The 15496-nt window shown below is 32.9% G+C and overlaps 4 protein-coding genes across 5 annotated transcripts; 3 read left to right on the forward strand and 1 right to left on the reverse strand.

Moving 5' to 3' along the window:
* The first annotated feature begins 325 nt into the window (after nucleotides 1-325).
* LOC114367632 (uncharacterized N-acetyltransferase p20-like) lies at nucleotides 326-1125 on the forward strand. The gene has a single exon (XM_028324817.1). It carries the CDS (start codon nucleotides 415-417, stop codon nucleotides 970-972), a length of 558 nt encoding a protein of 185 aa, XP_028180618.1. The 5' UTR covers nucleotides 326-414; the 3' UTR covers nucleotides 973-1125.
* A 292-nt stretch (nucleotides 1126-1417) lies between these two features.
* LOC114367621 (40S ribosomal protein S3a) lies at nucleotides 1418-3857 on the reverse strand. Its single transcript, XM_028324807.1, has 6 exons — nucleotides 3668-3857; nucleotides 3462-3567; nucleotides 2903-3040; nucleotides 2637-2822; nucleotides 2066-2266; nucleotides 1418-1707 (listed from the first exon to the last, which is right to left on the reverse strand). The coding sequence occupies exons 1-6, from the start codon at nucleotides 3724-3726 to the stop codon at nucleotides 1612-1614; spliced, it is 786 nt and encodes a 261-aa protein (XP_028180608.1). The 5' UTR covers nucleotides 3727-3857; the 3' UTR covers nucleotides 1418-1611.
* A 4636-nt stretch (nucleotides 3858-8493) lies between these two features.
* LOC114405970 lies at nucleotides 8494-9456 on the forward strand. Its single transcript, XM_028368504.1, has one exon. The coding sequence runs from the start codon at nucleotides 8601-8603 to the stop codon at nucleotides 9111-9113; it is 513 nt and encodes a 170-aa protein (XP_028224305.1). The 5' UTR covers nucleotides 8494-8600; the 3' UTR covers nucleotides 9114-9456.
* Nucleotides 9457-10580: 1124 nt separating this feature from the next.
* LOC114367641 (FCS-Like Zinc finger 8-like) lies at nucleotides 10581-13456 on the forward strand. Of its 2 annotated transcripts, XM_028324834.1 has the most exons (4): nucleotides 10581-11030; nucleotides 11115-11224; nucleotides 11344-12095; nucleotides 12664-13456. In XM_028324834.1, the coding sequence occupies exons 3-4, from the start codon at nucleotides 11416-11418 to the stop codon at nucleotides 12767-12769; spliced, it is 786 nt and encodes a 261-aa protein (XP_028180635.1). In that variant the 5' UTR covers nucleotides 10581-11030; nucleotides 11115-11224; nucleotides 11344-11415; the 3' UTR covers nucleotides 12770-13456. The 2 variants fall into 2 exon arrangements, with proteins under 2 accessions (XP_028180635.1, XP_028180627.1); XM_028324826.1 differs by having other exon boundaries at nucleotides 10581-11224.
* Nucleotides 13457-15496: the final 2040 nt, after the last annotated feature.

Here is a 15496-nt window from a genome sequence, read left to right on the forward strand (position 1 = left end):
AAATAAATTTTATTTTTAGTATTTTTTGTCCTGTAAATTAACAAATTTTATATTTATTTAATGATAATTTTTTGTTTGTTATTGATTCATTTGAAATAGACTAAAAATAAATAAAAAAATTATAAATAAAAACAAACACATAATTTATTAATTTATCAAAGAATAAAAAATAAAATTATTATTTATATTAAAAATTTAATACAAATAAAAATGATTAAAAAATATATATAAAATTCAAATATTTATTAAAAAGAAAAAAGAAAATCTTGATTGACAAGAAAGCATGGTCATCTTTGGGCGGCCTGAATAGTGAACGATGGCAGACTGGCAACTATATATTAAACAAGCCTTCTTTCTTCTTCTTCCATTCGAATTCCTATTTATCTTTCTTTTTTCCATAAAACTCACAACCAAATGGAGAAAGCAGAAGAAGAAAGCGTTGATTTGGGTGAAATATGTCTTCGGCCCCTTCAAGTCTCAGACCTGGATGATCTGTTGGTGTGGACCAGTGATGAAAAGGTTGCGGCTTTTTGCTCTTGGGATCCTTACAGCAGCAAAGACGAGGGCATTAACTTCATCCAGAATATAGCAAGCAAGTTTCTGTGGTGCAGAGCAATATGCCTCAAGGATCGTGCTATTGGCTGTATTTCCCTGTCCTCGAATTCAGAGCACGATAAAAGCAGGAGCAGATCCGCGGAACTAGGGTATGTGCTGGGTTCCAAATACTGGGGCAAAGGGGTTGCCACGGTGGCTGTGAAAAAAGTGGTTAAGGCTGCTTTGTCTGAGTTGCCACACTTGGAGAGGATCGAAGCTCTTGTTGATGTGTTCAATGTTGGGTCTCAGAGAGTGCTGGAGAAAGCTGGTTTCCAAAAGGAGGGGATTCTCAGGAAGTATATCTTCCAAAAGGGAAAACCCAGAGATATGGTCATCTTCAGTCTTCTCTCTACTGATCCCAAGCCTTCATTTCCTTAATTTGTTTTACACTTCGGAAGAAATATGTCATTTCAATTATAATTATTCCAACGAATATTTCTTTTACATTCCTTATTCATTCATTTTTAGTCGTTGTCAAATTTCAAAGAACTAATTATAAAGTTCACGATAAAAAAAATAGTTTTCATTATTTACCCATAATGTAAAGTGTCTAATTATCAAATTTTGGTCAAATATTGAAAATAAAAATAAGCAAACGATTTAATTTAAAAGAAAATTAAATTTAAAATTAACCCTAAACCAGTTAAAATTATAACAAATCTTAACGTCAAAGCACTTCCTAAGCCCAATTGAAATAATACAAGTATATTTTAACCAAGTCATAAATAAATTCGCGAGGTTTATTATTATTATTATTATATTTTGCCGAGAAAATTGGGTTTTCAATATAGATTGCAGGATTTCAGAGATGTGAAAATGCAACTACCAAGCCAATAAGAAAATTACGCCTTTCATACCGTTCTTGGTTATTGGGTTGTACCAATAAACCTTTGCCAAAAAAACAGATTTAGATTTGCAAAAACAAATGTGTTTCTAAATGTCAAAACAAAACTGAAAAATAAATATTTGTAAAAGCAACAGGAATTCTAAACAAACAAAAATGCATTATCAGCCGGATCAAGCTCCAACTACTTCAGTTGCTTCCTCAGCCAAGGTTTCATCAGCAGGTCTATCCACCTTGGCACCAACATCTTCTGAGTAATCACCATGAACCTACAAGGATCGAAAACAATAAGTATCATACCACACCACTGAACAGAAGTTTAAAACTGCATGCTTGCACCCCAAAAAAGAATTGTAAGAAAATTCTTGAAGAAATGCTTCTAATCCAAATGACTCGTTAATTTAAGAATGGTCAACATATCAACAGACAAAATAATGGAAGGGGGAAAGAGTGGATCCTAAGCATTTTTTATGATAATTTTTTGCCCCAACCAGATAAACAGTACAACTCAATAAATTCTACAATGATTGACCTTTTTCATTAAGATAGAAAAATAATGAACTCATTGTAACATTCATTAGACATAAGAAACTGCGGTCAAGGAAATTTGCGATAAAAAGCACATACCTCCATCAGTTTTCCTAGATCAAACTTTGGAGCTTTAAGAATCTTAACTTTACGAATAAACACATTCTGTAGAGGATATATGCTAGATGTTGCCTTCTCAATCTCCTTTCCAATCATTTCAGGGATGAACTTGCGCACCAATTCTTTCAAATCACAGGCAGCTGCCTGGTTTACCATTATCTCTCTCATCTTCCTGCGAATCTGAAAAGATAAAGGTGTGTTTTTTACACTATTGGATATGAATTATCCCCATCCAATAAGGAACATAGAAAATAAAATAACAAGAGACCAAAGCCATTTTCCAATTGTCAAGATCAGAAAGCAAATCAAGAAAATTGGGTATGTGGAACAAAAGTAAGTGCAATATTAAAAGTATACAAATAACAAATGATGACGTAACTTAGTTCACATCCTTTATATTCATGTTATTATCTCAGGTACTTCAATAAAGAGAATTACAATTAAAAACATGTTCAAGTTACCATAATGAATGCTTCAACATATCCCAGTCCCAGTGCATTTTAAAAAATAGATTGAAAACAAACCAATAAGAACATTGCAATGACTATACCTGTCTGACTTGGCTTGATTGTGCATAACAGGTCCTCTTCACCTGATTACTACGCCTCTTGGTAAAGCCAATGCAGAACATCCTCAACGTATAATTATCAGTGGTCTTGACATCCACATGAGCTTCAATTAAAGTTTGCCATTTCCGCACCAAGGACCTCAACTTATCAGTTGTGAAATCCATTCCCTACAAAGACACAGTCTTAGTTAGATTAAAACCATCTGAGTCAACAACAGTGATCAGAATAAGCTCAGCCACCATCATACCCAAAAGTTTGTCAGAACATTTTTCCCTTGAACATCCTCAGCTCTCAAACGAATCTTCTTGAAGGCATGGTCTTCATCTCCTTGGAGATCAGCCAATGAGACCTCAAACACTCTATGTTTGAGTCCTTCAGAAGCAATCTGTTATGTAAAATAGCCATCGCATCACCATCTATATAAGCCAGCACTAATCTCGGCAATTTATATTGCATATACACCGAATCACTAGAAGCAATTATTATAAATTATAAACAACGCATTAAAAACCACACTCGACATTGAACAATGTATATAAATAAAGTAAAACATAGCACAACAATACTAAAAGAATATAATCAACGAGACAAAAAAAAAGATGTCGTTGAGATGCAAAAAAAACCTAATACACCATTCAACAATTCTTCCTAATGCAAATCCGTACACAATTCTACTACATGTTTTTGGGAATAGATGCAGATCCAACCCAACAACTATTAAACCAGAGGCCTAATTCCATGCATAAAAATAAAATTTTCGAGATATAGAGAAAAAGTTATGGAGTGAGAGACGAAAAATAAAAAACCTTGGTTCCCTGGGTACGAGAGACGAGGGTTTTGCCAACATTCTTGACCTGAAAGACGGAAGGGGCCTTGATATCGTACCAGTCCTTCTTGGCAAAGGGATCAGCGCTGTGGATTCACGGAAGAAGAAGAAGAAACAAATCAGAGTTAAAATGGAGAATACGACAATAGAAATAAAAAAAAAAAAGTGAAGAGAATGGGCACTAACGCTTTCTTCTTGCCACCCTTCTTTCCCTTGGAAATCCTCTTATTCTTTCCGACAGCCATAGCTCTTCAAGGTCGCTCTGCTCTGAATCAAGGTGCGGCTGTAACTCGAAACCCTACCTGTCTCAGCACACCTCCTCTTTAATCTTTATATTCTTTAAAACCCTACTTGGGCTTGTTTCCCGCTTGGGCTTTGTTTATCGAAGGAAGCTATTTCTATGCCTATATCCACTCCCTTTTTCTTTTCTTTCTAAAATCAAATTAATTATATAATCTTCTCCGCTACCTTTTTCTCTCCCTCTCGCACATTCTCCTTTGTAAGGTAGCAGCACATTTTTTTTCTCTTTCCTTGTCCTCCCTGCTCTTTTTATAAAATATTTTATATTTTATATACCAGATAAGTCATGTCACATTAATTTATATAAAAATATAAAACAACGGGATTACAATTTTTATTCATAAATCATTCGTGTAACATTAAAAAAGAATATTAAATAAATAATTTAAATACAGTATTATTTAAAATATTTTCTATCTGAGTGAGAAAAATATGGAAATAAATTTAAAATATAACTTTATATATATAAGATTTGCTAACATAGATTCACCTAAAAGTTAGAAGGTATATATTAGTACTCAACACTTTTTTTTGTTAAGACCAAAAAACCACTTTTTATTTATTGAACCAACATAAATTAAGGGTAATGATGTAATTTAATTTTAAAAATAAAAATAATACAAGAACCTGATTTCTCTTTTCCAACGAATACTATTACAATGCGTATGCACAGGTAAAACCGCTGCCGAGCATTAAAGAGAGAACATGTGAGAAAGATGAAAGAAAAGATATAATGAGTATTTAAGATTTAAAAAGAAAGATTAGGGTGTACTTATCAAAAAGGGACATGTAAGTACGGGTTGGGTTTAATTAAATTAGGCGTTGATAATGGCTATCTACCGTTCTACATAAGCAGTCAAACTCAACCGTACCTGGGCAGTAACCATTTTACGGGTACATGAAGCAATGTCTAATACTCGTTCGACACGTAACCTAGCTAGTAGATACTCTGATGACTTGGGCTTTTTATTCGTATTGGGTTGCCCTTTTTCCTTCCTTAACGTCCCATCATGTCTTCACCAAGATAAGAAGCCGGCCCAATTACACCAACACACGTTGTCTTCCTCCATCATATGAAAAATACTATGTGAGAGAAAATGAAGACACAATGTGCAAATCATTTTGGCTGAAGCCACAGAGAAGGAAAACAAACCAAAATATATGAAGAACAACACATATATTCCAGTAGTAGGGCATGCTCGATCAACTCAACAACCAAAACCTAACACAAGCTTTTAGAGATTGACAGAAGAAAGGGAGCACATACTGCAATTATATGAACACATACCTTTGCCGTGCGTGCTCTCTTTTCTTGCTGTCAATCTCGTATTATTTTGTTCTGTTTCCTCTTTATTTCTCTTCTAACTTTTCTTCCTTTCCCTTTGTGCCTCCTTAATTTTCTGGAGCCCCCGTGTAACTGCAGATCGAGTGAGCTTATATATTATATAAGAATCGTGTCACATAGAACTCTTTGGTGTAAGCACCTAATTAGATTAGAAGATACATAGGAAAAAAAAAAAACAAAGACTGATAAAGATGAGTGGAATGTGAGTGTAAAAACTGAGATACAAAATAATCATAATCGTTATGTATGTTAGTAGCTAGGTTTCTCTTTTCACTTCATTTCGTTTGAGAAAAATTAAAAGATATGAATTCGTAGTTGGAAAAAAAAAACTCATAAAAGTGAAAAAAAATAAAATAACTCCTCGTGTAAAAAACATAGTTGAATTTTTCTTCTGATAATTTTTATTCTTCTTTTTATATTGTTAGTTGTACATATATATTTCCTTCTCTGGATCTCTCGGAGTGAATGAAGAGTTTCTGAAAGCAAGGATCATTGATCATGTAGCCCTAAAATGAAACATGGAGAACTAGCTTGGTTCTTGTCATTTCTTTTGATTACTTCAAATAATTTCCTTATAACATATTATTACTCGTGTGGCATATAATATTTTTATAACTAATATTGCCTTTTTTCTTTATGCTGGTAGCTTCTGTGCGGGTGACTTTGAAGTTTTGATGGTTTTCTCCATTGTGAAATAAAACAGATCGAATTGACTAAACGGAGTTCCTAACTGAAGGTACTTTTGATCATGCGAATACTTTCTCAATTTCATCATTCAAACCATTGTTTCGTTTTGTTCTTCTATTGTCGGCCATTTTTTCCCAGATTTGCCCTTGCTGTTTGAGTTTACCTATTTATACATGAGGTAAGTAAACCTTCTATTATTTTTGCCGTTAGAAATATACATATTTACACATATGTTATCAATGCATCAAGCATTAACTAGGAAGGAAATGGTGATATATATACAAGGCGACATGTTATTTTATTGATATATCATTACATACGACGCGCTTGTGGACAATGAGATCATAAACATCACCAGGTTGGTGAATATGGGCTATATGAAGTCGGAAATAATAGGTTATCAAAGAGGAATACTAAATATCAACATTTTTTGTTACAATATGATGATGAAATATAATCATTCTTCCTTCGTTGAGCTCAAGATAAGAATTTTCCTTCTTTTTAGTCAATATATATATCAACTCCGATGAAATCGAACGAGATAAGAGTTTGTTTATTCTGCCATCGTCTGTGTTTACAATTTTTTTTATCTTAATTAGGCATTGACTTTGATCAGTTTTAACAATATTATGATTATGATAGAAATAATAGCATAAAAAAATTAAAGTATTACATTATATTACCATTACCTAATCTAAATTGTGAGCGTGAGCGAGACTCGGCCTTCGTCGTTGTTATTGGATTAACAAGTTAGCTAGAGCCCAGGCCTTTTTGGTCCAGAAGCAATGGAAATTGTGTGTTTGCATAAAGGAGTCAGTCACCCCGTGATTTAAGATTTTAGGTCAAATTCAATTTTTGTTCTCCTTTAGCTTTTTAATACAACTTTTCATCTCCTTATTTTTTTCACAATTTTAATTTTTTTTTATTTTATAAAATTTGTAATTTTGATTTAATCCTCAAATTTGCATAAGTTTTGTTTATTTTATTTTGATTAAATTGAACCCTATACACAATGTATTATTTTTTTTATAAAAATTTAATATATTCATTTAAGATATTATTAAAAAGTAATTTAATTAATTCAAATATAAAGATGGGATGAAAAGAGCATATAGGGGGTGAGAAAAACAGAAGCCTGTTTAATAATTGCGCTTTTGCTGCTGGTAAATGGCAGTCATTATTCCCAAACGCGCCTTGAAATATTTCGTCACTCAGCTGGACTATCTCTATCTCGATCTTATATACAAAGTGACATAAACACTATGTAGAATGTTTATGAAAAACTTTTAAAAATTGCACAAAATAATATGAAACAAACCTAAAAAATAGATAGTTCCAAACATAGAAAAACGATTAATATTATATTATAATTACAATAATAAAGGTATATAGTGCTATGACAAAATAGATAACATGTACGGCAAGGAAAAAAAAGGAAAATTATTTTTCCAAATTTCTATGAAGACAAATAGGATAATAGAAAAGCGATTAATATGATACAATAATTACAATGATATAGGTTTACAGTGTTTTGACAAAATAGTAAACCAAAACAAAGAAATAGAGGATTAAATAAGTAAGTGTAGAAGACAAAAGATTAGGATTGAGTTAAGTATGTAACAAAGTTGTTAATATAATTGAATTTAATGTGAACAAAGTAGTACAACAAAATGGTTAATGTTTGATGGTAATCAAGCTTAACATGGATGAAACAGAAGAACTTTGATTGGACATAGATCAAATAGCTACCAGGTAAACACATAAATTATATATATTAATGTGGTCTAAGAACACAACATGGTGGGATATGAATTTTTTTTCTGATAAAGTAAATCTGAAAACAAAATATGAATATTACATGGTCTGTAAAATATAAGCACGAAAATAGGTAACGAATAAGTATGAGATGACTAAAGCAGAGAATGTCTAAGATGAACAAAACCGTTCATCAACAATTTTCAGTTTACCAAACCAAAAATTCGTAGTACAGCAGTTATAAATTACTAATATAGCAGATTAAATTAAATAAACTCATTTCATTCAAATTCAAATCATGAAAACCTTGTTTGTATATAAGATAGAGATATAAGATAGAGACAAGGCCTTGACTGTCTGTTTCTGTCCTGTTAACACGTGTTCAATAAAAAAATAATAAACCATCAAATAAAAATTATTTAATTTTCTTAAGAATGTATATAAATTGTTTTTAAAAAAAAACTAAAATCCATCTAGGCGAGACATTTCGCACTGGTAATAGTCAAAATAAAGATTTTTTTATTATTCTGGAGTCAAAATAAAGATTATACAAGAAAATCATGCCAGACTATTGTTAGTAGTTCGGCCCCGCCCGCCCGTGTTGACTCCAATCCAAATGGGACTGGGTAGAATGAATTTGGGACAATGACATCTTTCATAGTACACGTACTTGTACATTGTACCTAATTAAGTCTAATGAATATGGATTAATTATTTTTTTGTTATAAAAAATATCAGTTGAAAGATTTAAACCTCTTATCTTCCCTTCTTAATTTCACCCGCCTAACCTCATATTACATGAACTATTGATTATTGGTGTTTTTAATCTAATGTTTTTTCTCATATATCATATTGTCTTTCTCAATAAACTAGTACCTCAATTAGATAGGCAATATTCCCTTTTAGATATTGTACAAGAATTTAGTATATATTTTGACCATATATCGGCTACAAGTATGGTTGGTGAAAATGAAAGAATTATTTTGAAGGGCTGCCTTATTTCACAAATTGCATAGTTTTCATAAATTAATTATGGATCACTCAAGAATCTCTCTGAGGCCATTCAAGGCATCTGATGCGGACGATTTTCTTAAATGGGGTGGTGATGATAGAGTGACACGTTATCTGAGATGGAACTCCATCACATCTAAAGAAGAAGCTTTAGCCTATATAGAGAAGGTTGCTATTCCTCACCCATGGCGTCAATCTATATGTGTGGATGACTGCTCCATTGGATACGTTTCCGTGAAGCCAGAATCGGGTGATTACCGGTGTAAAGCACATGTTAGCTATGCACTGGCTGCGGAATACTGGGGACAAGGGATAGTTGCAGAGGCTTTGAGAAGGGCAATACCAATTGTCTTTAAAAAATTTCCGGAAGTGAAGAGACTTGAGGCTTTGGTGGAGGAGGAGAATAAGGGGTCTCAAAGGGTGCTGCACAAAGTTGGTTTTGTCATGGGAGGGGTGCTTAGGAAGTATGCATTTTGTAAAGGGGACATCAAGGATTTCCTTATCTTCAGCTTCTTGGCCACAGCTCATGATTAATCATTATCATTTTCATCGTTTGCAAAGTAGCGGTAGCTTAATAAACTATGAAGATAAGAGGGTAGGATTATTGCTGAGCCTATGCTTGGAAGCCCGGCCATCATTCAAAAATCCCCCTTCTCCCGGACTATTTGGCCTCTTATATTTAAACTACTTGTATTAATTTGTCTTAAGCAGTTGGGTAGGAGATAAATTTTAAATTTTTTCATGTCTAAAAATCATGAATCTTGAGAATCTATTTCCTGTGCGTGAATAAAATCTGTTGTATTAAGAATATTTAGATAAATTTTCTGGGTATTAAAAAATTACGTGTTTATTGTTTACCTTAATGTATAATAAGAGTAATATGATTTTTACCTTACTAAAAGAAAAATCTAACTCGAGAAAATGAGATCGTTATTTTTTCCCATAAATTTTTTGTGAACCCTGTTTAAAATAAATATAAAAAATAAGAAACTAAGACTTTCATCCTAAAATTCCAAGAAAACAAAAAGTTTTTTCCTACCAAATGCCTTCTTAGGGTGAATAGGTTTATTTATATTGTTTTTTTTAAACGATGTATTTATTTGTTTAAAATAAAATGTAATAGGAATTTTGTTTTTAACAGGTCTCTCTCTATGTATATCAACTCTATTTGAAGAAAAATACTAATAAGAACAAACAGCACTATTTCATTTGTGAATGTGCAATAGCATTTTGATTTGCATGGCCATTACGTTTAGGCTGAATATTCTAGTAAGTGCATTGGGTAGACAAAATCAAAATCATAAATGAAAAAAATGCATATTAATTTTATCTTTTTTAAGTGTTGATAAAATATGACCATGTCTGACTTATAAAAGCTGCAATTGACATCTTTGAATCAATTGCTAGCTGGGATTAAATGATATTCCCTCCATTACTATTTTTTTTATATAAATTTGGATTCTTATTTTCTATAAACAAACAAATCTAAATGTAAATATAATTTATTATATTTTTACGATTAAAAATATATTTAAATCTTATAAAAATTAGTTATCCACAAAAGGGGATGAATAATATGGTAAAAAAGAAGAAGTTATGATTACATGTATGCCCTAGACAAAGCGTTGTGTGGATATATGATGTGTATGGCTCTGATCCAATGAGGTGAAGAGGTAGCCGATGGAAGCTTCCAGTCATATAAGGCCACCTTAATTCCCTCTTGCTGCTAATTTAGGGGACACTCACACTCACCCAAACAAGCCAAAGAGAGTTAATTGCAAATTGCCATTGCTGAGAGAAAAGTCAATGTTTTTAAAAATTAAAACCACTGATTCTCATGCACACGCGTCTTCACAATAACCCACCAAACCACTTTCTGTTTTTCCCTCTCTGCGCTGCTATCTATGGGCCAATTTTTCAGGGTTTCACGATGCCTGACTCAAATAAAGAGCAACCAGGTAAAGATTAGATAAGCCCACTACTCACAAAAGGGTTAATAAATAACTAGTACTGAATAGAGAGAGAAACAAAAGGGAATTCTCACTTCATTCATCCTTTAACATTGTTACTTGTTTTCTCTTTCTTATTATTATCACTTGGCCTTTTCCGTTTTGGTGGTGAAATGCGAATCTAGGGACCAGTTTTGGTTTTACTCTCGTGTGTCTTGGTGTGTTTGTGATATGTTCTGGAAATAATGGCGCAAACCCACAAAATTGAAAGGTAGCGAAAATACAAACGACCCTCCTTTGTTTGATGCATGCACGTCTGGTCCCTTGATCATGACTACTGAGACTCTCTTTGCATGTCGTTTTTCAGACCCCTTTTGATTCTATTCTCTCTAACAGGGCGACAAAGCCGGGGAATAAGTGACCATTCCCATATTCAGTTTTTTCTCTCTTTTTTTCTTTCTTCTCCAATTTCCTCACTGGTTTATGAATGGAGGTTACAGAGGTGAAACTTGTTCCCAATTTATGGTCTCTGATTCTGCACATAAAAATGAATTTATTTGACTGCAGTTTTGCACATGTCTTGTAGACTGTAGTAGTACACCACTAGTAGTACAAGCCTCCAACACTGCAGAGAAGCATAGAATTGGTTTTGAATTTTGATGTTGTCTACTCGAAGTTATGGCACTGTCCCTTCAGGTGATTCCTACAATCTTTCACCCGTACACACACTCACACTTGTGGTATAAGTGTAACCAAAAATGTTCAATTTTTATTTTTTGGGAAGATATTTCACTATTTTGGCTATTTTCATGTAGAATAAAAATGAACCACGGTGATAAAGAGATCCATGCAAAGCATCCCCTAGTGATTGACAAGCTCTGAATCTGATGGCATTTTCTAGTTCCTCACCATCTATACCAGAAAAATACAAGAAACTCGTATCATCTTTCTTCTGTTCTCCAAAGCTATTCGCCAATTTCACATCCAAAGTGTTGTGTGAAACTGAGGCTATGATGAGTCCAACCTACATACTTGACACCAAGCCCTTCTCTGGCTTGAAGAACCCTTTTCGGTCAGAAACAAACAGCCCCAGAACCCCAGTTTGTGAACACAAGCGTTGTTGGGATAAGTTGGATTCAAAGGGGCTTGTTGATGCTCTTGGTGAAATAACATCAAAGTCACAAAGCAGAATGATTCTGTTTGGATCCCAGCTCAAGATTCAGAATCATCCTCCCCTGCCTCATGCAACACTTTCTCCTAAATCTGCTTTTGGGTGTGCCAATTCAGCTTTTGAAACCTCCAAATCTCCGAGAGTTTTCTCTGCTAGTGAAATGGAGCTTTCAGAGGACTACACTCGAGTGATTTCCCACGGGCCTAACCCTAGAACTACTCACATATATGATAACTGCATCGTTGAGAGTGGTTGTTTTGATGTTGGATGCTCTTCTTCTCCCTTGGAAAATGTGTTTCTTCCTCCTCACATCAGCTATCCCTCCGAGAGCTTCATGAGCTTCTGTTTTTACTGCAACAAAAATCTTGGGCAGGATATGGACATCTACATGTACAGGTAATTGCTTTTTTCTGTATCCATCCCCATAAACACCATTGGTATTCAATTATTAATACTACTATTTTTGGTAATATTCTAGGCACGAATGCATGTCAAGTTCAGCCAGTTGATTTTGGAACGCAAATCTAGTCAGCATGTAGGATTTAGATATGAATTAACAAAAAATTAACCTGTTTGTGGAGTACAAATTTTAATCTCTGCATAAAATTTAATGTGATATCATAATTCAAAACTGTATTAAATTATTGATCACTTGATGGGCGAAGTTTTAACTTTTAAATTGCCTGCCTCCTCTTTTGCCTTGGCTTCGGACCGCATGGCAGAGTTAAATTTTCTATAATAATGGACGTATAATTTTTCTCGTTCTTCCATCTTTGGTCTATGTCTCAATAGCATTAGCATGTCAAAAGACATTGTATTTATCCATCGACTATTAACTGATGACAAAATATTGTATTTTGCCAGCGTGATTGTTTTTGGATAAAAAGACTGATCATGAATGAAATTAAGTGAAAATATGTTGACTAATTAGTCTAAACAGCTTATGTGTGTGATTATAATTCAGGGGTGAGAGGGCATTTTGCAGCCGTGAATGCCGTAACCAGGGAATGCTGTTGGAGGAGGGGATGATCAAATTGGAAGGTGGAGATATGTATATGGGTCATAGTTGAGTTTATTTCCCGGTGCTACTAATCTGGCTTGCTTTGCTTCAAAGAGCTTATAATAACTCTCTTACTTTTATTAGTTGCCTTGCCTAGATTCATTTTTGGGAGATAAAGTGGTCCTTTCCTTGAAGATCCAGGATCACTGTACCTGGTTTTGTTCTTTCTGTGTAGTCCTGTAGAAGGTGGAAAAGATTGAAAATGAAAGCCCGAAATACTATAGAGAAGATTCTTGTGGAAACAATGAATTAGGAGCATGCTATTTGTTTTTGCATTGCTCTTGAAGCAGTTCGTATATAGTAATAATACTATGATTGCCCACGTAGGACCAATCGCATCATGTCAACTAGATTTTTTGAGGATCTGCGATTAGAGTGGGAACAGTTTTCTGACTGCACTTGAGGAATGATGCCGTGCCAATTTCGAAAGGGAGAAATGGAAGAGGCCAATTTGTGGTTTATCTTGACAAAATTAAGAAGACACTAACCATTAACGTCGAACTTTTATTTGGTTGATTGGTAGTTTTTGTAGTGAAGCACATCTTTGTCCTTGGCTGCTACCGATAAACTTCACAACCATTGTTTTTTTTTTCATGTGGTAAACTTTAGTTTTTTTTTATATCTTCTTCTTTTCCGTCAAATTATTGACATAAATAAAGAAACTGCTCACTAGTGCTAAAGGAACTTTGTATCAAAATTACCAAGTTAAATCATGGGTCATCCATGATTTTTGTCAAATCTTTTTTCCTTTCCATTTTTTCCTTTTTTATTTAATTTTTAACCAATAAAAAATAAATAATGTGTTTGATAGAAATATATTGTTAATGTAATTTTTTTTACAGTATTAATTAATTAAAAAACAATTTGTATAGTTTTTAAAACAGTTATTTTAAATATCAACCAATTTATTATATACGATACTTTATATTTCAATCACTACATTGTCAATGCATAGATTATTTATTTTTTGTTTTTAATTTTAAAAAAATAATGCAATTTGCAAGCTGAAATACTATTTTTAAATAAAATACTTTTTCATTTCTGCTAAAATAAACACTCCTATTTTTATTTTTCTATTACTTGTGTTACTCTGCTTTTTTTTTTTTTTTACTTTTTACTAATTATATATATGTTAGTTCGATTAAGAATGCTATCTTAAGTTTAATTTTAAAATTCTATAAAAATAAGTATGTAAAAGTTTAATTTTCATGCATCTACCTCCTATTAAAAAAACAAATGAAAATATTTTTTTACTATATGATTATAAGAAATATGTGATCACTTTTCTTTTAAATGGATTAATGACTATTTTTTTATATTAATTTACTGTGAAATTTATTAATGACATTTGATGAACTAACAATATAATCCATTTTCATTGTTAAAAAAAATATTCTTCAGGTGATGAGTAATGCCATTATATTTAACTACTAGTTAAATCAATTAATTTTAAGAGTATTTTTAGAACAAATTTTGAAATATGTTAGTTAACCACCACAAGCATAGGAGAGTGATGGCGGACCTGACCATAAGCATGAACAAGCATAGTTAACCACCACAATTTGTCCACACAACGACGGTGAAGGGGCACGTGGGAATGGTGATTCTGATTCCATTGAAAACATTGCAGGGTTAACATCTCGATACCAAGATATATATAAGAAACCAAGTGAGTGAACCTATAGAACTAAAATCAAGAATAAGAAACCCTTTATTTATTACTTTCAAAATTGAAAACTATGTTTTTAACCGGCTATAAAAATATCTGAACCTAATTTTACTCAAACAAATACTGTATCAACTTGTATCTTAAGAACTGAAATCGCACATTCACCCTGAACAGCATTTCAAATTTTAAAATTAGAGATCAAAATAAAACAAAAAAATTACAAGATATACCACCATAAAAAAAGTATATACTTTTTGCCTTGAAAACTTACAAGATATACCAACATTAAAAAAAAGAAAAAGTATATACTATATGTACAAGGTCACTCCCAAAGTACTGGTTTTTCCTTAAAAACAAATGGTAAATCAAAACAATTACCGCAACACATTACTGTTTCCACCTCCCCCAAGTGCAACCATGGCAAGTGTGAATATTTTGTTTTTAAATCACAATCTTACCCTCCAATTTCCATGGTCCATATCGTTTTGCTAAACTCCATCCCTTTTTCGAACCCTTTTTCAGCTTAGCTATATGCTTTTGTTGGGTTCTGTAACCGGTAACCTTTTCCATGCCACGGTGTTTGTGATGATTCCGCCATATTCCATAGCTTTTTATTCTACTTTTTTCATTTCGTGAAATACTATAATTTGTGTTGAGTTGACCGATAGCTAAGTTGCGGCGAGTCGACCAAAAGAAATGACTTTGGAGAGTGAAATTAAGTTCTGTTGTATGTGGTTGTTGAATGCAACATATATTCCTAAATCCTAAGTAATACTATAAAGTTTAGCATAAGCTTGAATGCAAATGTTTAATATTGTAATTTATAATAAATAAATATATGTACAATAAGTTACTAGCGATTTTCTGATTTTGATGCTCTGGCTCATCAAATTACAATAAGTCCCTTAACTGAGGGCAGGATCATTACATTTTCAGCTTTATACTTCTATAGTGGACTAAATTTGTATCATCTCAGTTATGCAGTGGAAGTGATTCTCTGCCACCCACTTTTTGGTTATCAGAGAAGTTCGTACCTAATTCTATATGGGCTTCTTGGTGCACTCTCAT

Source organism: Glycine soja, chromosome 1, assembly GCF_004193775.1.
Source record: "Glycine soja cultivar W05 chromosome 1, ASM419377v2, whole genome shotgun sequence".
Classification (NCBI taxonomy): Eukaryota; Viridiplantae; Streptophyta; class Magnoliopsida; order Fabales; family Fabaceae; genus Glycine; species Glycine soja.